The 24,953-nt window shown below is 47.3% G+C and overlaps 1 protein-coding gene across 2 annotated transcripts; it reads right to left on the reverse strand.

Moving 5' to 3' along the window:
* Positions 1-1,571: 1,571 nt before the first annotated feature.
* On the reverse strand, positions 1,572-24,947 carry Cltb (clathrin light chain B). 2 transcript variants are annotated; one of them, XM_048792306.1, is made up of 6 exons: positions 24,720-24,947; positions 19,176-19,222; positions 7,606-7,723; positions 7,282-7,393; positions 5,214-5,267; positions 1,572-2,023 (listed from the first exon to the last, which is right to left on the reverse strand). In XM_048792306.1, exons 1-6 carry the CDS (start codon positions 24,904-24,906, stop codon positions 1,852-1,854), a joined length of 690 nt encoding a protein of 229 aa, XP_048648263.1. In that variant the 5' UTR covers positions 24,907-24,947; the 3' UTR covers positions 1,572-1,851. The 2 variants fall into 2 exon arrangements, with proteins under 2 accessions (XP_048648263.1, XP_015343995.1); XM_015488509.2 differs by lacking the exon at positions 5,214-5,267.
* Positions 24,948-24,953: the final 6 nt, after the last annotated feature.

Genomic DNA, 24,953 nt, shown 5'->3' on the forward strand with positions numbered 1-24,953 from the left:
GATAGTTGAAGTCCTAACTCATAGTTCATTAGAATGTGACCTTATTGGCAATAGGGACTTTATAGAGGTAATAGTTTAAATGAGGTCATTAGGGGTGGACCTTAATCCAAGATGATTGATATCCTTATAAAAAGGGAAACTTTGGACACAAAGACAGACACACATAGAGGACAGATGATGTGAAGATGTTCCTGTGATATTGGAGGCAAAACTGGAGCATGCATCTACAAGCCCAGGAATGCCTGAAGCCACCAGAAGCTAGGAGAGGCATGGCACCGATTCTTCCCTAGTATGTTCAGAGGGGGTGTCCCTGGTGACACTTGATTTTGGACTTCTCACTTCCAGAACTATGAGACAACAAATTTATTTTTTCTTTGGTGGTGCTGGGGATCGAACCCAGTGCATTATACATGCTTGGCCGGGTACACCCCCAACCTGGAGACAATTTCTGTTTTCTAACCTAGATTGTACTACTTTGTTACAGTGGCCCTAGGGAACTAACACTGTTGGCAAATACTCAATTTTTTTTTAAAGCTGGGTATAGTGGCACAAGCCTGTGACTCAGGAGGATCCCAAGTTCAAGGCCAGCCTTAACAACTTTGCAAGACCCTTAGCAACTTAGGGAGACCCTGTCTCAAGAAATAAAAAGGCCTAGGGATATAGCTCAGTGACCACTCCTGTGGTCGCTGGTTGTTATACCTAATTCATAGGCAGGTACAGCTGGAGGAGGGGATAAATTAGGCAGAGCAATGGGCACTTCACATCCAGAAGGTCCCAGCCAACTCCAAGGAAAGGTGTCCAACAGAGGCTGCCTTTACCAGCCTCTTACCCAGGCTTGGAAAAAGCCACCACGGGATGTCGGTCTTCCCTGTTTCTTCCCACTGGAAGCCATATCCCCCTGGAAGCCTTAGTGTCTTTATCTACATGTGAAAACAGCAGAATCCTTCTTACTTCACAGGTTTGTGAAAGGATCAGAAAGGATCAAGGTTACAAACGCATTCTATGAGAGGTTGTCTTTCCTCTTAAGTATGGAGGCAACAGACAGGTTAGGGCTTCCACTTCTAGGTGGGAGCTCTTAGGCTTCCAAGGTGTTATGGTTTGGATTGGAAATGTTCCCCAAAGAGCTCATGTATTGAAAGCATGGTCCCCAGCACAGCAAGGTTCAGAGGTAGGGTTTTTAGGTAATGTTTGGAATATGAAGGCTTTGACCTCACCAGTGAATTAATCCATTGACAACTAAATAGACTACTGGGGGGGTGGCATCTAGATGAAGGAAGTAGGTCACTGGGGGGCATTCTCCCCAGCTCCTTCTTTCCCTCCTTTTGCGTGATCCCTTTCTCTCCCCCTCCCCCCACCTCTCCTCCCACTTGGAGCCTGCTAAACCTATATAGACTGAACCTCTAAAACTGTGAGCCAAAATAAACCTTTCCTCCTTTAAGTTGTTCTTTTCAGGTATTCTTTACCTTCTTCCAAGGCCATGAAGCTGGAAAAGTTCTAAGCACAAACTGAACCCTGACACCAGTTGTGGCTTCCAGGGAAATGAGGATGATAATAAATAGGTGTAAAAAGAGTTAACAACACACCCTTTAAGCAAGAAAAAAAAAATACATCAAGAGGGACAGTCACAATTGAGTGGACTGAGGAGGAGCCATGAGGGGCTGGACCATAGGGCCAGGAGAGAGCAAGGGACCAAAGGGGTCAGGGTCCCCTTTCTCAGCCCCGGGAGATGGAGAGGAACGGAATAGGCTGTGTGTAGCAGCTGCCAGAGGAAGTTTCCACCCTGGCCAAAGCAGCTGCTGCTCCTCTGCCCTGGTGTGGCCCATGCTTTGTGATCATGCTTATGGCAGGCACCTAGCGGGACAGCGGCGTCTGCTTCAAGGACATGAGCACCGAACGCAGCCGGGACACATCTTTGCACTGCTTGCTGCTCTTGGGGTTGAAGTCACAGAGCTGAGCCACCTTCTCCCACTCTGTGCCTGGAGTCTCCTCCTTGGATTCCTTCACGAATGCCTCCTCAGATGCCCTGCAGATGAAGACGGGGCAGATGTTTTATAGTGGTCCACCTTCTGAAGCCCTGATCCCAGCCTACTTGGGGACAATTTATCTACAGATTCTCTCCCTAACCCTATACTCTGTGACCTCAACCCCCCAGGAACAGCTTTATCATAAGAGGAAACCTAAGGCTGAGGATGTAGCTCAGTGGTACAGCACACATTTAGCATGCATAAGGCCTTGAATTTAGTCTCTGTCACCAAAAAGAGAAAAGAAGTAAAATTTGGTCCTGCCTCGGGACCTTTGCACTTAATTTATCACCTCTTCCTGAAAGGTTCTTCCTCCACATCTGCTTATGGCTTGTTGCTTCATTTCATTGAGTTCCCAGCACAGGCCTCACCTCAGAAAGTTTCTTCCAGTCTAGGCACTCTGCGTTACCTCACCATCTGGATGGAGTTCCCAGCCTGGTGATCCCAACACCTCAAGGCCCTTGGAGAAACTAACACAGTACCTCAGCTATGCTCAACATTTCCAAAACTTTAACCTAGGGAAGACATTGACTACCCATCCACCTCACTGAAACGTGGCTCAGCATTGCTTTATGAGTGTTCTCCAGAAAAGGGTAGTGTGAATAGAAACCCTTTTCAGCCCGAAAGGATCATCAACTCTGTGGAGCCACACCTGGGGATTGGCATTCTTACTTTTGGTTGGAATCACATTAGGATGCAAACTGAACTAGTCCCTTCTTCAGAAGTTCTTGGTAGTTTAAAAAGCTGCTGATCAGGCTGGGGTGCAGTGGCACATGCCTGTAATCCCAGCAGCTTGGGAGGCTGAGACAGGAGGACTACAAATTCAAAGCCAGCCTCAGCAAAGCAAGGCGGTAAGCAACTCAGTGAGACCCTGTCTCTAAATACAATACAAATAGGGTCGGGGATGTGGTTCAGTGGTTGAGTGCCCCTGAGTTCAAAAGAAAATCTGCTTATCAGGTCTAGAAGTATAGCTCAGTGGTAAAACACTTGCCTAAGTGAGAGAATGTGTGAGGTCCTGGGTTTGATCCCCAGCACCACAAAAAAAGAAAAAAATCAGCAGTAAGGGACAATAGAGAAACAAACAGTAAATATAGCTGAGGGATAAAATCTAAACATGAGTGTCATTAAAAAAAAAAAAAAAAAAACAGTGGAGAGAGCTGGATCTGTGTCCTTTTTGGCCTGCAGGAATCCTTTCTGGAGAGCTTTTTTTTCCTTGAAACCCCCTCTGTATCTCTAGGCTCCTAGCTTCCACCCTGCTGATCTGGTTCCTGGCTGACAATCCAGTAAGATGGCTGGTGTGTGCTGTGTAGAGTCTGATGATGAGAGGAGCTATCCCAGGAGCTGCCCCCCTTCAGGATCAAGAGATTTCCTTCTGTGGCTGGGGTTGTGGCTCAGTGGTAGAGTGCTTGCTTTAGCATGTGTGAGGCACTGGGTTCTATTCTCAGTACCACATAAAAATAAATAAATAAAATAAAGGTATTGTGTCCATCTACTATTAAAATATGGGGGAAAGAAGAGATTCCTTCTGTTCTCTGTGCTCAAAGTGTGGTTCATGGTCCAGGGGCATCAATGTCACCATGGAGATTATTAGAAATACGGAATCTTGAGCCTTATCTTGGTCTTCCTGAATCAGAATCTGCATTTTTCAAGATCCCCTGGTAATTCAAAGGCACATGCAAGTCTAAAAAGCCTTTTCTCTCTTTGGGATCCTCTTGCATGCTCTCTGGGCCATGTTTTTGGGCTGAACAGGAGCACCAAGTCCCTATGGAATTCCATAGCACCAGAGCCTATGGGACATCCTCTTCCCCTGCTGAAAACCTCTCATGGCTCCCTACTGCTTTCGGGATCAAGTCGAAGCTTCTTAGCCTAGCATAACAGGCGCTTTGCAATACCCAGCCGCAGCCCCCAATGACTGCAACAGAGCAGCCCCAGAAACACTGCAGCCACTGCAGGCAGCTAGGTAGTTCCTTTCTCTAGGCCTTTGCCCCAGCTAATTCTCACCTAGAATGCCCTGCCCTTCCCCTCCCCACCCAGTGAATTCCTTCTTGAACTTTCAGATCCAGCTGAAGGTCACAAATCTCTGAAGCCTGTCCTGGCTTTCCCAGCAGAGGGTGGCTCCCAGAGCTTCCTGTGTCCTTCCACACATGGCTCTTATCACAGCGTTCTCCAGTCCATGAGCAACTTGGAAGACAGACTATGTGTGACCTATTTCTATTTTTTAATATATAATTTTAGTTTTAGATGGATATAATACCTTTATTTATTTTTATGTGGTGCTGAGGCTCAAATCCAGTGCCTCATACATGTAAGGCAAGGGCTCTACCACGGAGCCACAACCCCAGCCCCCCTGTTTCTATTAGACCAGAAACTGGCATAGGGTAAGTATTAGTGAGCACAGGACAGATGGAAGAGGGGATAGAAGGAAGAAGGCAGGCTGCTGCCCTGCTGGAACCTGCGTTTTATGAGTGAAGGCTTAGCCCAGACAGCATCAGAGAAGGCCGTGGCACACCCAGAGCAAGGAGTGGCTCCAGCAGGAACAGTAAGTACTTGGCACACTCACATGTGTCAGACAACACTCAGTTGAATCACTGCATTTTTGTCCTTGGTTTCAGAATCCCCAACACCACCCTCCAACCCGTCACAACCAATCAACTTAGACTGGCATGAGAGGAAGCCTGTTTTCCATGTCTACATTAGTCACAATACTAGCTAGACACCAAGCCCAGAACCGCATGATAGGGGACCCTGGTGGTGTGGGCGGGGCTCATGACCAAAGTCAGTGCATTGGGGGTAGAGGGCAGGAATGGGTATACACATAAAAGCATCTCTTATTCTTTTGCCTTCAGTACCTTGTGTTTGTTTTGTTCAACAAAAGACTCCTTCAACCACCCACCTACCCACCCCAAGAGGCATCTCAGAAGAAACCAGGGCTGCTTTGCCCTTTGCCCCTCCTACATGGCACATTCTTTTCTCTGCCCTCCCCTGTAGGGCTCTCTGATTTGGCAAAGCAACCTCCAGTTTGCTGGAGAGACTGAAGTGAGGGTTAGCTTCCTGCTCTGATCATCACCCTAAGCCCAACCACATTGATTTATATCCCACAAGCATAAGACTCCAGAAGTCTTGTGCCAGCCACACGCCCACCTGGGTCCCTCTCAAGATCCCTCCCAGCAGAGAAGCAAAGGAGACACGTACACATAGCCGATGATATCAGCATCTGGCTGCTGGTAGAATGCTTTGTCAGCGATCCTTGAGGGAAATGTTAGGAGAAGATGTTAGGTGGAGAAGGCCAGACAGGCAGGTAGAGGGTTAAAGAGAAAGAGAGAGCATTAGTACCTCCCATGGGAAGTGTATTAGGAAGCACAGTTTGAAGGCGCAGCATAGCCCCAGAGGGGATCCTCCACCCTGGCCACAGTGCTTTTTCTGAAGCTCAGCCTGATCATATTACTCTCCTGTTCAAAAACCTTCAGTGACTCCCCATTGCCCACATCTGTGCCCAAAGCCCTCCCAGTGGGACTCCCCCATCTGTCTACTTGCCGTCTTTTCCAACACTCCCTGACCCCCTGTGACCCAACATGCCTCATCTTTTCTTTCCTGCCAGGCTGTTCCCAGGTGTAGAATCCCCTTCCCTACACCCTGCCCTTTTATTCCTGATGAACTCTTAGTTGTCCTCCAGAGCCCAAGTCTCCAGACACAAGAATTCTTCCCCAACCTGTTCCTGGCTTCCCTTGTATGACTTTTGTGCAGAGGGCCTCACGGTATTCAAGTTCAGCTGTACCTGCATGGTTCTCTCCTCTGAGCTCTTTGAGGACATAGACCAGCTTCTAACCTGTTCTCTTGGCAACCTCCATGAGAAGGACATCGGGTGGCCAACAGCTTCAGCTGAAGTCTTTGACCTGACTCTCATTGGTCTGTTTTGGATCCTGTGTCTGTGCCAGGCCCTGTGACTGTAGCTAGGAGGAGGGATATGCTTATGCCATTCGCCATGGGTGAAAGTCCCATTCCTTGAGCTCTGCATTAGGGTCAGTCCCATACAAACCACAGGGGCTGCCGTTGGAACAGCCTGATCCCACAGAGGACAGTCAGGGCACCCTTCCTGCAGGAAGCTCCTCCTCATCTGGACCCTGGCATGCTACAGTTTTTTGAACACAAGGTGGCAGCTTCCTCGAATGTGTCTTTCCCTTCCTGGAAGGTCTTGTACCTTGAAGGGAACAACCTCAAAGGCAGTCTTCATGGACAGCAGCCAGTCTGAGACCATTTCCACACAGGTGTTCTTTGGTGGACAACTGCCATCTTTGCCTGTCTGTCCTCTGTGGGATCAGGCTATTCCAACAGCAGCCCCTGGGGTTTGTATGGGACTGACCCTAATGCAGAGCCCAAGGAATGGGACTTTCACCCATGCCAGACGGCATAAGCTTATCCCTCCTCTTGGCTACAGTCACAGGGCCTGGCACAGATACATGATCTAAAAGAGACCAATGGGAGTCAGGTCAAAGACCTCAGCTGAAGCTGTTAGCCACCTGATGTTCTTCTCATGGAGGTTGCCAAGAGAACAGGTTAGAACCTGGCCATCTTTGCCCCCCACTGGAGGGCTGTGTGCCCAACATGGAGGAAAGCAGAGCTGAGCTACAGTAAAGGTATGTACCCATTGACTTCATGGATGATATTGTGCCTACAGTCCTCCCACTGGCCTTTTCAGTATTACAGGCCACGAATTTCCTTTTATCCTTTAGTCATTCTAGGGAGCAGTGCTATAACAGAATCCTACACACAGGTTGGTTCTTCACTCTCAGCCAGGCCTGTGCACTCTGACCTAACCCTGGCTGTGGAGGGCCCAGGGCTAGCAGTTGGCAGCTTGGCCCCTGGTCAGTCTGGCTCCAGGGCCCTTGGAGATCTGCTGACTGACAGACCTGTGTGCTCTCTGTCATGGAAAGGTGGGGAGGGCTTAATGGTGGACCAGCTCTGAAGGATTCTCAACTCCACAGGCAACCAAGGAAGCACCCTGGGCACATCACCCTCCTTCCTGCATGTTCTTGCCACCAAATCACCCATCTCAAGACTGTCTCTGACATCATATACAGCTCACCCTCACTGTCCCCACAGCTTACCTCAATCCCCATGTTCATGTTTCCATAGTTCCTCTCATGTCCCCACGGCTCTCCGCTGTCTCTTTGGCCCCCCTTGTGTCCCCATATCTCCCCTCATATGCCCATAGCTCCTCTTATATCCCGAGAGCTCCTCCATGTTCCTAGGCTCGTCTCACCTGTTATTGATCTTGTTCTTCTCAACTTGTTCACTCTGGCGCTGGTTCCACTCTTCCAGGTCCCTTTTGGCCTTCTCCCGCCACTCCTGTTCTGTCACCTTAGAGGCAGCATCTGTGAACCCAACAAGAGAACGAGTGGCATCTTTCCAGTGCCCTACGGCCCAGGCTGCTCCTCCCCTTGGCCCCTGGCAGGGCCCACCCTTACCCAGATCCCACATTAAAGCAGTGTGGGCCTGCACCAATCCCATGACTTCCCCGTCCCCCCCTACCATGTTCCAGCACCAAGGCTGCCAGAGCTCAGCTCCCAGTCAACCCTGCCTTTACCTAGCTCTTGCAGCCGTTTCTTCTGCTCCTCTCTCCATTTGCGTATGCTCTCGGGCTCCTGAGTCAGCCTGTCAACTTGGGCAATTGCAGCGTAGCCATCAGTGGGGCCATTAGCTTCCTACACATAAATACACCAGTCATGTACCCAGCCACATCTGCCCAATGTCTCTGCTGCCCCTCTGAGGAGCCTGAGTACCAAGGACACAGACCTCTCACATCAGGACACCTCAATAGTTTCAAACAACTGATACTGTCTCCTGTGACTATTCCCTGCCTTTGCACTTGCTCGCCCCTTTGCCAGCAACTCTACTTCCCCTGTGTGACCTTAGGCAGGTTAGTCAGCCTCTCTGTGCCTGGCCTTTGTCCCAAGCCCAGCAGCACTAATTTATACCCAACCTTCTTCATCATAAAATGGGCTTGGGGCTGGGGTTATGGCTCAGTGGTACAGCATGCGCCTTGCACGTGTGAGGCCCTGGGTTCGATCCTCAGCACCACGTGAAAATAAATAAAGGTATTGTGTCCATCTAAAACTAAAAAAATATTTTTTAAAAAAATGGGCTAAATAATAATTCCCACCCATAGGGTTGATAGAAAACTGAATTTAAAAATGTAAAGAACTTGGCACACAGTGAATCCCTCTTGTTACTATCATAAAAGTTGCTTTCTATTATACTTGTATTGACTGATAATTATTTAATTGAAAATCACCTCACTTTTTAATGTGTTTATTTGTCCATCAGAATGTCATTTTTGTGTCAGCAAGGACCTGGTCTGCCTTGCCCATTGCTGTGTACCCAGAGCCAGCACAGTGACTGGCACACAGCAGACGCTTGATAGATTATTTTTTGGGGCAGAGGGAACCAAGGACTGAGCCCAGGAGCATTTAACCACTGAGCCCTTTTTTATTTTGAGACAGAGTCTAAGTTGCTTAGGGCCTTGCCAAGTTGCTGAGGCTGTCTTTGAACTTGCAATCCTCTTGCCTCAGCCTGCCAAGTGCTAGGATTACAGACAGGCATGTGCCACCATGCTCGGTTTACATATTTGTTGATGAACCAGCAGCCCTCAGAACAGGACAGCCATGGCCAAGCCTATGAAGTGGTGAAGAACTTGGACTCTGCAGCCAGACTGTCTGGGTTTGGATCCCATCACTGATGTGACAGGTATGTGTATGACCCGGGCAAATTGCTGAACCTTTCCCAACCTTTTTTCTCTTCTGAACACGGGAATGATGGCAAAAACAACCTCTCAGAGTTGCTGTTGTGATTTGATGCAACAGTACTTGTAAGACGTTTGGAAGAGTGCCTGGTGAAGAGTGACGGCTCAATGAATGGCAGTTGGAACTATTACTGTTATTACTTCTCATTTTATAGGAGAGGAAATAGGCCTGGAAGGTGGAACGATGTAGTAGCTAGAGTTTCAAGTCCTGGCTTTGTTCACTTCTCCCAGCCTGCTACCCGATCTAGGGACAGAGTGGCTAGAGCTGGGGACAGAAACCTTAGGGTTTGTGAGCTCAGCAGGAAGGGGGCACCCTCTGATCTGGCAAAGCCAGAGCCCCTCCCCTTTTTGATTGAACTGAGCACGCCCCGCTCTGGCGAGCTGCGTGCTCCGCATTCCTGTCTGCAGGCATCCCCAACACTGCCTGCAACTTTGCTGCCACACCTGTCTCCTGACACTTCAGCCTGCAGTCATCTCCCTTTCTTCTCTAGCTGGTGAAATCTTACTCCATCCCTTGAGTTTCCCTGCTCAGGAGTTACTTGCTCTGGGATATTTCCCAGTGCCCCCAAACGCATCCCCACTCTCTGCACACAGGTCACAGCCTCCTCCACTAGACCAGGAGCTCCTGGTGCGCAGGACAGGGCCTTGTTTATAGCCCCAGAACCGTTGTTTTATCACTTGATTACTCACTGACCTCCACCAAGCATCTGTACAAACTGTTATGATTGCTTAAACTATTTCCCATGGGTCAGTGTCTGGTGTGCCCTGTCCTGTGGTGCCCACCAATGCCCTCAGCACATAGTAGGTGTTCAGTAAACAGTGACTGGATGGATAAAGACCCACACGAATCTGCAAGTGCGGTATTGGGAGAAGGAGCTTGGTAAGTGGTTTTGCTCAAGGGGTGTGGGTAGCCAGAGGGAAGCAGCAGGCAGATGGAACAGCTGGGCTGTCTCCAGTGGTCTGGGGAGCGAGGAAAGGGCGGGGCCCAGGGCAGGCTGCCAGGATTTAGGCCCTGCCCCTAGTTGGGGCAGCTGGGGTGGGCCCTTACTCCTCTTTCCTGCACAGCACTAGCTTCAATTCAGATTCTCTCCCAACATTCCAAGGGACCTTCAAAGGCCACAGAGATTCCTAGGTTGATCACTGTTGGCTATTCTGCCCTCCTTTGAGAATAGGCCTGCCTTGAAGCCCCCACTCCTGCCCTACTGAACTTTTCATCGGCAGACAGCTACACTGCTTCTTTATTTATTTTTTATTTTTTTATTTTTTGCTTTTGTTACAGGGGATTGGGTAAAGGGCACTTTACCACCACTGAGCTACAGCCTCAGTCTTTTTTGTTTATTTGTTTAGTTTTTGGTACATGGGATTGAACATAGGGGCTCTTATCCCCAACTCTTGTTATTTTTTATTTTGAGACAGGCTCTGGCTATATTGATTAGGGCCTCACTAAGTTACTGAGGCTGGCCTCAAACTTGCAGTCCTCCTGCCTCAATCTCCTGAGTTGCTGGGATTACAGGTATATGCCATCATGCCAGGTCCCAGTCCTTTTTATTTTTCGTTTTGAAGCAGGGCCTCACCAAGTTTCTAAGGCTGGCCTCTAACTTGTGATCCTCTGGCCTCAGTCTCTCAAGTCACTGGAATTATGGTGATCTACAATGGATCTCTCTGATCCATTGCCTTCTCTCACCTCAAGAAAAGGCATCACTGTCCCCCCTGTTGCTGAGATCATAACCTATGTTTGCCCTTGATTTTTCCTGCCTTCCCACATCTAATCCATAAGCAACTCCTGTTGCCACAATCTCTAAATTATGCCACAAATCAGATTATGAAAAAAAAAATCTTAGACTCTTCACTTTTGCAATAAATGTCCAATGGGTGACTAAAAGAAGGATTAAAGACTTGGCATCTCTGTCTCCATATTGCACCTGTTTCCTTTGCTCTGAGTGACTTTATATTCCAGGAGCAAAAGGTCTGATTGATAAATGTCTTGTGAAGAATCAAAGCTGCCCATAACCACGGGCCACAGCAATGTTCTTATCACCCACAAGGTCCACCCGACCAAGCCTGAGATCCAGATGGATCATACCATACCTGCTTTGGCTGCTGTGAAATGCCTCCAGCTATGAAAAACCCCAATCCTTGCCCACATCCCCCTTAGTATAAAGTTTCAAAGTCATTGTCAGCTCCTTGAAGAAAGGGCTAAGAATGTGGATCCCCTTGTCTTTCCAGGGTAGCTACACCAATTAAAGTTCTTTACATGGCCAGGTGTGGTGGTGCATGCTTATAATCCCAGAGGCTTGGGAGGCTGAGGCAGGAGGATTGAAAGCTCAAAGTCATCCTCAGCAATGGCAAGGCACTAAGCAACTCAATGAGACCCTGTCTCTAAATAAAATACAAAATAGATCTGGGGATGTGGCTCAGTGGTAGAGTTCAATCCCTGGTACCCCCCCGCAAAAAAAAAAAAAATTATTTTCATGCTTTTCACCATTACTTTTCTGTTTGGCTTTGGGGGTGAGTGGTGGACCTGATTGGTTGATCCCTAAAATCAGAACTCTGGCCTAGAACTCCAGTAACAGGATCACTTCCTACCTTCTCTCCCTCCAGCCCCTGCCACTTTTGACCTGGACCCCAGCTGGTCTCCCTTCTTCACCCACCAAAATGATCCACACACAGCCTAAATCTGATTATATCATGCCCAGCTTAAAAACTTCTGAAGGCTTTCCACTGCAATTAGAATAAAATCCAAGTCATCTGGTCTACCCCTGCTCCCCTGATTTTTGTCCCTGATCAGCACACACTTGCCACACTGCCTCTTGAACAATGTTGTGTTTTATTGGCCTCCCACTCACCATAACCACTTCTTTAAGCAGTTGCTGTGTAATCCACCCTCCCTCTACATCTGCACATCCTTGAATTCAAGTAAACACTGATCCTGTACTATGCAGCTAGGCCTACAATAGTTGCCTCTATACTCAACATATACAGAGTTTTCTTTCTTGGCATTATTCCCTCAACAGTACAGCACAGGGGCTGGGGATATAGCTCAGTGGTAGAGTGCTTGCCTGGCGTGCATAAAGCCCTGGGTTCAATTCCCAGCACCACACACACACACACACACAGCATAACAACTGTTTACACAGCATTTACCTTGTATTAGTTATTATGAGTCATCTACATCTAAAGTGATAAAGGAGGATACATGTAGGTTATATGCAAATGTGTCACCTTTTTATAAAACTTGAGTATCCCTGGATTTTGGCATCCTGGAATCAATCCCCCTAGATTCCAAGGGACAACCATATTGTATTTTCTTCATAGCACTTATTGATATCTGAAATGAGTTGTTTACTATCTGTCTGTATCCACCCCCCAAATAAGTAAACTCCATGAAGACAGAGACTGTCTGTCTCTATGGAATCCATAACAGGAGGGCCTGGCTGTAGGAGGATGTTAAGAATATTTATTTATTCTCCACTGAGTCTGGAGATGTGGCTCAGTGGGTAGGGCCTAGCATGTGCAAGGTCCTGTTTTGATCCCCAGCATGATCAAACAAAAAGAATACTTAATGAATTCATAGATGTTCAGCTTTGGGGACAGGGATGAAATAAGATAGCCCATCATCTTGGAATTTGGGAGGGGAGTCCTTCACAGATAAGGACCATGGCTGGGGAATGTGATGTAACACAGGCCATGTAAAGAATGGGGACAAAGGACAGCATGACCATTCCTACCTGGGGGCAGAGGACAGCAGGAAGGAATGGAGAAGTGCATTCCAGGCCAAAAGCCAGCATGTAGAAGGACCACATGGGGCAGGTGCCTTTGGGAAACTCTAAGTACACAGATGCTACCAGATATGGAAGGAGATGGGTGCGAGAGGTAGGCTGGAGAAGGGCCTCTGGGCAGGCATCTCTTCTCATTTGTGTCCTTCAAGGCCCACCATCTCCAGAAAATCTGACCGAAAATTATAAGGTTCCAGAACACCTGCAATTAAATGTTCTTTGGTCTTTACAATTTTACATGGAGGGTTTTATTATCCTTGTTTTATAGGTAGGGAAACTCTAGCTCCAAAGTGCTAAGGTCACCAAGTCAGGAAGTGACAGAGCTGGGAATATCCTTGCCAAGAGTAGCTAATAGGGGCCTACTATAATGGAACACACCTGTAAACCCAGCAACCCAGGAGACGGAGACCAAAGGATCTCAAGTTTAAGGCCATCCTCAAAAACCTAGGGAGTGATCAATGTGATTCTACAATATGTACACTCAGAAAAATGAAAAATTATATCCCATCTATTTATGTGCATTCTACTGTCATGTATAACTAATTAAAACAAATTAAAAAAAAAAAAACTTAGGGAGACCCTGTCTCAAAATCAAAAGGGTTGGGGATGTAGCTCAGTGGTAGGGCAGCCCTGGTTTCAAATCCCAATTCCAAAAACAAAATTAAGAAGAAAAAAGAAAAATAACCCATGAGGGACCAAATTCATTTCTCTGTAGCATAATTTCTGTGCTTCATTTTTGTTTCCCTGATGAATGCACCGTAGAGACTGTGTCCCCTTCCTTCTCTGCCCCTACACCCCACCCACCCTCACCTCTTTCTATTTCACATGTAGCTGGATAAGAAATTTATAAAAAGTTTTCATAGCTACAGAGCACCTTTCTCAACAGACCAGTGGGGGCAACAGGGCCTTGAATCCGTATTTTACAAATGAGAAACCAGGCTCTGAAAGGTTAAATAACTAGTTCAAGTTCATCTAGCTGGGAAAAGCCATATAACGAAATCCAGGTCTTCTGACTTCATCCAAACTTCTACTGCCGACTGTAGTCTGGGCATGGGCGTTCCTCAGTCCCTGGAGAGCTGCAGCACACATCTGGGGCCCACTCAGTGTGATCCACAGTGTGAAGCCTGCTAAGCTGGGCCCACCTCCTCCAACCATGTGCTCACCAGCAGCAAGGCCCACTGACGTGCCCTGGCTGGAACTAAGCATGGCTCTTCTGCTGCCAGGAACACCAGTTCTGCACCTTAGGTCCTCTGGGCTCTCCTGGCACATCTCTCTGTGCAACAGGACTCATGGGGGCTTTGGGTAAGCCCCAACTAAATGTCTTTGTACAAGCTTTTCCCTTAGCCAGGATAACCCACACCCCCCTGGGCAGCCTCAAAACCCATTCCCAGCATTCTTTTCCTGTTGTGTTCCCTGACTTCATTGCAAGCTCTGGTGCGTGAGCCTGGATTCAATCTATGTAACTAGAACAAGCCATTAACCTCCTCATGTAAAATGGGGATAATGAAAGAATCTGCATCCTAGGGTGTTGGGAGGATTATGTGAGTTAATCCTTACAAAGCTTTTGGATGGTGCCTGACCCATAGGAAGAATTCAAACTATTAGTTCACTCTCTTCTCTCTCTCTCTCTCTTTCTGTGTTTTTTTTTTTTTTTTTTTTTTTTTAGATGGGGTCTTGATATGTTGCCCAGACTATCCCAAAGTCCTGGGCTCAAGCAATTAAGTAGCTGAGATTATAGGTGCATTCCACTGTGTCTGGCTCTAGAAACTAATTATTTGAGGACAAACCCCACACTGGATTTGCGCCTACATCTACCTACCACTCCAGCAGCACAGGGTGTTGCACTCACAGAATGTGAGTTAATCAAGTGAATGGACAAGTTGCTGATTGTAAAGTGATGTGGAGGGTGCAAGGAAGCATTGAACTCGCATCAGAGGGACTGGGCTTTAAGTCTCTCTCTCTGCCACTCACTGGTGCATCACTATTGATAAAGTCCCTTTCCTGGGCAATTTGGATTTAAACCTGTTACATGAGATTAACAAAATCCCACTCAAGGTGCAAAAATGAGGAGCCCATGAAATGACTGACATGGAAACACCCCGTAGTCCATAAAGGTGCCAATAAAGGATCACATAGTTATTGTGGTCCATCGTTGCAATGTGACAAGGTCTCCACACATGCTAGTCCTCATTGCACCATGATCAGGAAGAGCACAGAGTCCTGAGAGGCAGTTTCCCAGTTCTTATTTTCTGGGCTGCTCTGGATTCATTTCCCTGCCTTTCCCCTTACCAGTGAGTTTTGGGGCCACAACTGGACTTTTCCTTAATCATTTGAGCACCCCAGGTGGGAAATAATAAGGTCATTGCCAAGAAGCTTGTCAGCTCATCGGTCACTAGTGACTACAGAAAGACTCTGAGCCCCTCCAAAGTCCCAGAGAAGAAAGGAGTCAGGGATGATTAGGACCAGAAGGCAACAGTCAGGACCACGTTGTCTGAGCCCAGCTTCTTGGCACCCCTCTCCTGAGGGATTCCTTTGCTGGGCACTGCCTTGAGAGCCTCTGTGGACCATGGTGGTCAAGTGTATGCTGTGACTCCAGGGAAGGACTGGAGGATAAGGCATATCCATCTTCAGAACTGACAAGCTAAACCGGGCACAGTGGTACATGCCTGTAATCCCAGCGGCTCTGGAGGCTGAGACAGGAGGATCACAAGTTCAAAGCCAACCTCAGTAACAGCGGCAAGGCTCTAAGCAACTCAGTGAGACCCTGTCTCTAAATAAAATACAAAATAGGGCTGGGCATGTGGCTCAGTGATTGAGTGCCCCTGAGTTCAATCCCTGATACAAAAACAAAACAAAACAAGCAAACAAAAAAACCCTACAAAAATAACTGACAAGATAAGCCAGGTGTAGTGGCACAAGCCTTTAATCCCAGCAGTTTGGGAGGCTGAGACAGGAGAACTGCAAATTCAAAGCCAGCTTCAGCAATTTAATGAGGCCCTAAGCAAATTAGCTAGAACCTGTCTCAAAATAAAAAGGACTGGGGATGTGGCTCAGTGGATAAGTGCCCTTGGGTTCAATCCCTGGTTAAAAAAAAAAAAAAAAGAATCCTGACCAGCTAAAGCTAAGCTAAACTGAGCTGCTGATTCCTCTAAAGAGCTCAAAGGAGGATAAAGGTAATGTGTGGTAGAGAAATGGATAGAGAATTTTTGCAGTGGAAAGGGGGAGAGTCCTGCAGGCACTTTCTGTCCTTGTACCTATTCCTAGTGACGCCAAATGAAACTGAAATAGGTGTAAGCATGCTTATCCCTAGACCACAAAAGATTAAAGCACAAAATCTCTGCCCAGACTGGGTACTATGGTGCAAGTTTGTGATTCCAGCAACTCTAGGAGGCTGATAGAACATTTTTTTTCCCCTCTGAATTACATCCCCAGTTCTTTTTATTTTGAGACAGGGTCTCACTAAGTTGCTGAGGCTGGCCTTAAACTTGTGATCCTCCTGCCTCAGCCTACCAAGTAGCTGGTATCACAGACATGCACCATTACATCCAGCTACCCAAGACTCTTAAATGCTTTTTAAAGTTACACAGGCCCGGGCATGTCCTCTGAAAGGGCAGACCAGATACTAAAGAGTTTTCCGGGGCTTACCACTTGTAACCTAGTGACTGTGACTGGCCAGTTCCAGGAACAGAGGGGTAGTAGAGTACAAAGTGTATCAATCAAGGATCAGAAGATGTATGTGAACAGGGCATGGTGGTGCATACTGTAATCCCAGCAATTTGAGAGTATGAGGCAAAAGGATCACAAATTCAAGTTGTGAGACCTCACAGCAACTTAGCAAGACCCCGTCTCAAAATAAAAAATAAAAAGAGCCAGGTGCAGTGGCGCACACCTGTAATCCCAGCAGTTCTGGAGACTGAGACGGAAGAATCGTGAGTTCAAAGCCAGCCTCAGCAACAGAGCCAAGCGCTAAGCAGATCAGTGAGACAAAATAGGGCTGAAATGTGGCTCAGTGGTAGAGCACCCCTGAGTTTAATCCCTGGTGGTAGTAGTAGTAGTAGTAGTAATAATAATAATAATAATAATAATAATAATAATAATAAATGAGTAAATAAATAAAAAGAGCTGGAGCTATAGCTCAGTGGCAAAGCACCCCTGGGTTCAATCTCCAATACCAAAAAAAAAAAAAAGTAGGTGAGTTGAAGCAAGTTGGAATTTTGTCACTAAGTTTCTGTGACTCATCTCACCTGGGACCCTCCCCTGCCTGAAAGGATTCTAGGATTGCACAGATGTGAAATGATTTACAGATCAACATGCCTGAGGTCATTATTACTAGCAGTGAGAATAACTATCATGAGATTGGGAAGGAGCCCCAGGGTTCCTCAGATCCACCAAAACTTGCAAAGTAGGACTGGGGAGGGAGAAAGCAGGGGAGCTAAATCAACCAAATGAGGAAAACTCCAAAATTGGCTGATTTCCTGTGTGATTTTGCAGAAGTCACTTCACCTCTCTGAGCCTCAAGTTCCTAATTGATTGAAAACTAAAATTACCCTGCTCATAGTATTCTAGCTGCTCATAGTATTCTAGGTACTTTTAAGCTTATCTCCAGGTCCAGGACTACTTCAAAGTCCTTTTAAGTGTGCCTAGAGGCTGATGATCTAAGTCTCAAAGATCTAACAAACTGAGGGAGGAAATGGTCATTGTTTGCTCTGTCAGCCTCAACTGGACATGAAGCTGCTAAAGACCTAGAGACTGACTTTTCTAGCTTGCTGAGAGTTGAGTAATTTTCCAGAAACAGAACTTGGCTAGTTTCCCTGTGTAAGGTACCAGCCCAACCCACTTACATAAGAAAGTATTGTTTGTTCTCCCAGAGGATTCAGGAGGCCAGCTCCTCCACGGGGCGGGGCTCAGGAGTCTCAGCTCAGTGGCAGCCACAGGGATCAAGGGGCTTTGACCCAATGTGCGTGAGAATTAAGGCACATTCAGTGGAGGCATAGCCCCAGCCAGGCATGAGGCGGGGTTGCAGGGTAAGGACTGTGCATCTGTGGGGTTCTAGGAATGCCACTGTACTGTGGGTCCTATCAGAGTAAGTATTCTCTTTCTCTCTCTCTCTCTCTTTCTCTCTCTCTCTCTCTCTCTCTCTCTCCTCTCTCTCTCTCTCATTTTGTGGTCCTGGGACACTTTACATTGTATTACACCCCCAGCCTTTTTTTGAGACAGAGTCTTGCTAAATTGTCCAGGCTGGCCTCAAATTTGTAATCCTCCTGCCTCAGTCTCACGAATAGTTCAGTCTAAATTCTCCTAAACCGATTTGTGGGTATGTGAGGGGAGGGATTTAGGAGGATGCAGGGAGAAGCAATCTCATTTTGTTGTTTGTTTTGCAAGGTTGGGGATGGAACCTAGGACCTCACACATGCTAGGCAAATGTTTTACCATTGAGCTACATTCCCAGTCCCTAAAAATCTCTTTACAGATTTCCCCTCCCTTTTTGTGGTATAGGATCACTGAAAAAAAAAAAAAAAATTGCTTGGGGGGAGGGGATACTGGGGACTGAATTCAAGGGCACTTGACCACTGCCACATCCCCAGCCCTATTTTGTATTTTATTTAGAGACAGGGTCTCACTGAGTTGCTTAGAGCCTTGCCGCTGTTACTGAGGTTGGCTTTGAACTTGTGATCCTCCTGTCTCAGCCTCCAGAGCTGCTGGGATTATAGGCGGCAAGGCGCCCAGCAAAAGATTTTTTGTTTTTTAAATACAGTGAAAATGAGTGCCCTTTTCTTACTCCCTTGGGTCCCAGGCCCCTTACCCGAACGCCCAATCCTATTCTCAGGGCCAACCATTGTTAATAATTGGTACACATCCTTTCGGATATTTGGCTTGAACATTTTAAAATAAAAAACAGGACTATACTGTGCATAATATTCTACAAGCTACTTTTTTTCAGTTATATATCAAGGGTATCTTTGTATGTCCACAATATGAGAAATTCTGATTGCCCTTTGCAACAATGGTTGGCCTTTCAATCTCTCTATCTAAGCCCCTGATGATGCGCACTGAGGTTGTTTCCAGTTTGTCTGCCATTATAAAATAATCCTGCAAAGATTTGGAATGTAGAAACAACAAATAAACAAAACACAAGAATCTGGGTGTCTTTCTCCAATTATTTGCTTAGGAAAGATTCCAAGAAGTGGAATCTCTGGTTCAAAGGATCTGCCTAGTTAAAGTGCTTACATGTGTGGGTGATGGCCACTCAGTTCTGCCTCCCCCCAGTGGAATGTACTGAGGCAGGGTCCTGTACTCCCTTCATTACATGCAACTGTGGGCCACTTTTTCTCTCCCTCCTGAAGCTGAATATCATCATGGTCAACCCAAGGCTAATCCTCATCAATCACTGTCTCTACAGGTTTCTTATTCTTTACCCCCTCTCGCTTCATAACAAGAAAACATTTCAAAACCTTTCTCTACATTCCCAATCCAATGAATCAGACATAATGAACAGAACAAGGAGCCTACCAATGATGGTGTCATGAGTCACTGGGCCCTGGGCTATCAGTCCCCACTGCAAGACAGAATCTTGCTTACCTGAAACACGTCTCCATTAACAGTAGTCCCCATGTCTTCAGAACCAGCTAGAAAGAGAACAAGCAGACAGTATCACTCATTGTTCAGCTTAGAGCAAGCATACAATGGCTCCACCTTAGCACTGGGAGCCAATCTCTCTATATGTTGACCCCACACAGGTAAACATAATATATACCCAAATAACTATGACTCAATCCCTCACCTCACCCTACAATGAAGTGGTTAACCATCCATTTTACAGATTCTCAAGCACAGGCTCAGAGAAGCTACATGATTAGCCAATATCACCCAGACAATAATGCCTCCTCACCCACCTGGAGTTACTTGACCAACAGTCGTGTGGCAATGGTCTGATTGGGTGTGGAGCCCATGCCTGCTTTTGGGCGCTGAGAGGAGCACCTTAGGGCGGGAGCTACCAGGGGCAAGGAAGAGAGGAAGCTACTCCTCCGCCTGTCCTGGGGAACCTTGAGGAACTGCTCTACCTGGAAGAGCAGGAATCACAGTCCCTACTGCGCAGCACCTGGCCTGTTTTTTCTCTCTACGCCTCTTCCAGAAGAATTTTATTTTGCCTTCTGCAGTGACCCCTCCCAGTCCTTTTGTGACATCCAATTAGTCACAAATTCCTGCAGCTTTTGCTGGAACAGTGACCCTCAAATTTGTGTTCCCACTGATTCCCTGATGCCCAGCCTCAGCCAGGGACTTCACCATCTCCCTCCTGCCCATCTGGTTTGGTCTGTCTGCCCTGCTAGTGGCAAACACCTGGTAAAGTATAACTGTCTCTTTCTCTCCTTACCATCGTCTTCCCCAGAGCCACACATGGGATTTGCACCTTTGAAAGAGTCAATAATTGGTTGTTGAATAAATAAATGAATTACTTTTTTTGTTTGTTTTCAGTGCTGGGTATTGAACTTAGGAACTTGAGCATGCTAGGCAAGTGCTTTACAGCTGAGTTACATCTCCTCTCTCTCTCTTTTTTTTTTTCCTTTTCCCCCTTCTTTTTAAAAGACAGAATGAATGTGTGGCTTTTGCTCATTCACTGGCTTCCCTAACTCCAGCTTTACCCTCTCCCATCCCTCTTTCAAACTCACTGCCAGGTGGATATTTTGAAAAACATAGACTTGTTTATGTCCCTCCTCTGATTAAAAGATAATGGGAGTAAACCAAAAAGAAATCCACTTCCCCTGGACCACAGGGGCCTAAAGAATCTGCTCCTGCTTTGGGGACTTTGCAGGTGCTGTTCCTTTTGCCTAGAAGCCTTTCCTACATATTCCACATGGGCTCCTCCCTCACTCCCCTGTCTCTGCTCAAAAGTGGCCTTAACACATGGCTTCCCTGATCACATCTCATTCTGCCCTCAGGCACCAACTTCTCCAGTGGTATTTGCTTTAGAGCAAATATAGCCTGATAAGTTCACTCGTATATGTGTTTATTTTCTGTCTCTGCCACTTGAAAGGACCCTTCATGAGGACAGGGACTTTTTTTTATCCTCAATGGGGCCCAATACCTGGAACAGTGCACAACAGGGATTCAATAAATAATTGGTAAATAAATACATTTAACCCTGGAATACAGTTCATGAGGAGCTTTATAATCTGGCTCTGCCCTTTTATCCTGACTCACTTCCTAAAGAACCCTTTGTTTAGATCCATTCCTTCTCCAAAGTCCAGTTTACAAGTCACCTCTTCCAGGAAGCCCTCGCCTGCTACCTTGCTTCCCTTGGCACTGAGAGAAAGATCTTACCTCTAGGGTATGCCAGAATATTGCATAGCATCCCCCACTCTGTTGTGCAATTACTTGTTACCCCCTGAATCTGGGTACTCCCTTTCCAGATTGTAGCCTATCAGCTCCTAAGGACTCCTGATTAAAATAGGCAAGCAACAACTACTGTCTAAATGAAAATTGAATTGCTCTTTGGCGATCTACTATAATGTGCAAGGCCTCTCAGAAACTGCAATACTTCCTAGCAAAGTGCCATACGAGGGTACAGGAGGTTACTACAGATGGACAAATAACCCTGTATACCAGATAGGGCTGTGAGCAGAAGCAATCGTGCTTTCAGCCTAAGGACTGAGATACTTAAGCCCATGGCCATAATCCTGGGTTGATATGAATTATAATTGACTTTACTGAATCAAGCAGTGATTGATTTTGACCTGACCTATGAGTCAGCTGTCACTGCCACATATTCAGATAGGATTTCTCCTGAAAATCAGCATGAGACCAATGAAGTTTCAGAGGCAGCATCTTCTGCAAAGATGCTTCTCCCGGGGTGCCTCCTCTACCAGGGCCCAACATTGCCAGGGTCCATTCACGATGATGCAGGTCTGTACTTAACAGCTTTTTGGAAAAGTTGCACCACCATCCTCCACCCTGACCAGCTCATTTAGACCTTTCATCTGCAGGTAGCTGCCTGGTACCCACCTTGGCCTCTGGAAATTGTCTCTGCCCCAGGCTCTCAGTCTTGTGAGTGTCCCTCTGGAGATGTGGTTTCAGCCTCTTTGAGAATCCACACCCACACACACAGAGCATTGCCAGTATCTATTCCCATAATGCTCTCTGATTATTGCACATTTAATATCATGGGTCTGCAATCAGAGCCCAGCATAACAGGAGTAAGGCATATCCAAGTCCCAAGGATAAACTCCTGGGTGTGTGACTTCCCTCAGATGCCTGGCCCATTTTGGAACAAGTTTAGAGAGGGTCCAGAACATTCCTGTGAGCTTACTGAGGCCCAGAAGGGGAAATGGGCTTGCCCAGAACTGATGGGCAAGTCACAGCCAGGCCTGCCGCCCAGAAAACTGGGTGTGAAAATGTAAACCTCTGGGCCCTGCCCAAGGCTGAGGAATGGAAACAAAGTGTCTATCACTCAGGCTGGTCACAGATCCAGCCTGGGGAGAAAATCCTGTGGCTCAGGCTCAGCCCTACACCAGACACCTCTTTCCCCTTGTTCCCCAGGGGCCTCTGGGAGCACAACATCAGGACACTCAGCATAGGGACTGTTAATCAGAGGATCCGTCATTTAAAAGAGGGTGACTACTGGTTGGTGGCTAGAGCCAGCTTCTGCTCAATTCTCAACAGGACAAGGCCCATTTTCTCAACCCCCTCCATCGCTAATCAGGGAAAGATGGCCTGTTCACTGCTGCCTTGTCTTAGAAGGGTCAGATCAGTTCTATTTATGTCTGGCCACCCACTGAGCCACCATCAGGCAACACCTCCTTGCTCCCCAGATCACCACTCAAGTGGGCAGCTGAGCATTTGTAGCCTCAGCAGGTTTGAGTTTGGGAGATGCTCAGAGGGCTGTGTCCTTGGCCGCCTGGAAGAGGAAAGCACGTTGCTGTTTCTCTCCCTGTCATCTCTGGTCTGAGGCCAATCTGTGGCCCCACCGTGTCAGAGAGGGAACCCTCCATCCAGGCTAAAAACCCAGGAGTCCCATCTGGGACAAGCCACAACTTCTAGTCCCTTCTGATGACCCTCAGCTGAAATTCTACCTGCCCTTTTCTCTCATGGGGTTCTGATAACATGAGGCCTCTTGGAACCAATCAGGCTACATTAGGGAATGGGCTGGTCTCAAGGAGGAAGTATGAACAAATGAATACCATTGCATGAACTTGGGCAGACATTTCTGAGGAATTCCCTGGGACAGGGTAGGGTCCATGCTGAGGGGCTAGGAGCCACTGCTTCAGAAGACCTCTACTGCTGGCTGTGCTTGGGTAGCAAAAGACACCTGCCTCCTCCCCCACATCCAAAGGCTTCCCACAGCATTTGAAAGAACATGAAACAAAAAAGAACAGAAACTCAGAGCTGGGAGGCCTGGAATCAAATCCCAGATCTATCACTCATGCTGTGTGACTGGGCAAGATACTCAGACTCTCTGAGCCTCCAGTTTCTCTTTCTTCTTTACCCTCTACCCATGTTGGGGATTGAACCGAGGGCCTCATATATGTTGGGCAAGCACTCTGCCGCTGAGTTATATACCTAACCCTGTTTATTTTTTATTTTGAGACAGAGTCTCGTTAAGTTGCCGAGGCTGGCCTCAAACTGTGATCCTCCTGCCTCAGCCTCCCTAGTAGCTAGGATTACAGTCTGGTAAGACCCTGTCTGGCTGCTTCCAGTTTCTTGTATGTTACAAAAAGCTTGTTATATTTCTCATATCAAGCGGATACAGAGTTGCTTCAACTACTCAGCCACAGGAACTGTCTTACTCATTTCTGTATCCCCAGTGGGGCTTGGCATATTAAGTAGGTACTCAACCCATGTTGAATGAAAACAAACATGACTGTTCAAGAGCTTTGTAAATAAATAAATATCTCCAAAATGACAATAATAGGAAGCAAAATCTGTATGGGATGTACTCGTGTAGGTGATATCTACTTTTTTACTAAATATTTTAAGAAATTGGTTTTTGGGGGGGTCCAGAATTAGAGTAGGAACATTGTTGATAAATATGAGATCGCAGGGACCAGGCTATGAATCCTGAGTTCTGAAGTCAAGTACAATAGCCCTGGACCACCTTTGGAAAATCATTAGGTGGACAGAAACCCCTGAGGGGCAGGAACCCTTCTGACTGATGCTCCTTTGTGCCCCTGGCCCAACCTCAGAGTTTTTTGCAGAGCCAGGCACATGGAAGACAGTGTGGTCAGAGGGAGGGGTCTAGCGTCTGACAGAGATGGGTTTAGTCCTTGATTCACCCTTACTAGTTGTTTCAATAGCTTTGTTTCTCTTCTTTTTTTTTTTTTTTTTTTGTTGTTGTTGTTGTTGTTACTGGGGAATGAACCACTGAGGTATATATCCCTAGGCTTTTTATTTTTTATTTTGAGGCAGGGTCTTGCTAAATTGCCTAGGCTTGCCTTGAACTTAATGATTCTCCTGTCTCAGCAACCGGGATGACAGGTGTATGTGACTGTACTCAGCTAATAGTGTACCTTTAGAGCCTTAGTTTTGCTGGCTTTGAAATGGGTTCAATAATATGTATGGAATTCTTAAATGTAATTAACATGCCTAGCTCAGTGGCCAAGGGAAGATGTGTGGTCCCCAGGGAAGATTTGTGATTTCTTGGAGCCCCCATTATTCCCTGTTTTGCCAGCTGTGTGAAAGCTAAGGCTAGGGAACAGCAGGTCTGCATTCTGCCCACACCTGCACCACTTAACTGGGAGCCTAGATCACTCAGGCTATTAGAGGACTCAAGAGGGACTCTTAGAACTGGGCAGGCAATGAATTTCAGAGCCAGGCAGTGGTGAAGTTGGCCTTGGAATAAAATGTCATGACCGAATTCCTGTCCCCAGAGTCAGCAGATCACAGTCCCAGGAGAGGCCTCCTCTCATCCCCCAGCTCAGAGATCCTAGAGGTGAATATCCAAGATTGCTCCCTAGTGCCCCCAGGCCCTCTGCTCGCAAACGCACAGCCCCCGGCCTGCTCCTGGCTGGCCTATCCAGATCCTCGCCACTCTCCCCAAGACTCCTTGGCCGGGTTTGTGAAGGGCCTGGACCACCGTCCCCGGGTGACAGGTTCAAGGCCCCCAGCTCCCAGGCCACTGCGCTGACTCACCCCCACTCGCGGGTCCCGGCTGCGCGGAGGCCACCTGACTGCCGGCAGGTGCCCCGAAGCCCTCGTCATTCTCTATGCCTGCGATCTCGCTCTCCTGCTGGGCCAGAAAGGCAGCCGCTGGGTCCTCCTCAGTCGCCTCAGGGACCCCGCTCTCCGACGACGAGAAGAAGCCAAAGTCATCAGCCATTTTCCCCGCGTCTCTGCTGAAGCCTCCGCCTGGCTCTCGGCTGCCCG

This window comes from Marmota marmota, unplaced genomic scaffold, assembly GCF_001458135.2.
Source record: "Marmota marmota marmota unplaced genomic scaffold, marMar, whole genome shotgun sequence".
NCBI lineage: Eukaryota > Metazoa > Chordata > Mammalia > Rodentia > Sciuridae > Marmota > Marmota marmota.

What these genes read in the sequence shown, in the direction of transcription:
- Cltb (XM_048792306.1), bottom strand. Translation starts at nt 24,906, where the DNA reads ATGGCTGATGACTTTGGCTTCTTCTCGTCGTCGGAGAGCGGGGTCCCT. An exon ending in GCCGGGACCCGCGAGTGGGG is followed by an intron (nt 19,223 to 24,719) that starts GTGAGTCAGCGC and finishes TTCTCTTTCTAG; the next exon opens with CTGGTTCTGAAGACATGGGG. An exon ending in GAAACGGCTGCAAGAGCTAG is followed by an intron (nt 7,394 to 7,605) that starts GTAAAGGCAGGG and finishes TTGGGTTCACAG; the next exon opens with ATGCTGCCTCTAAGGTGACA.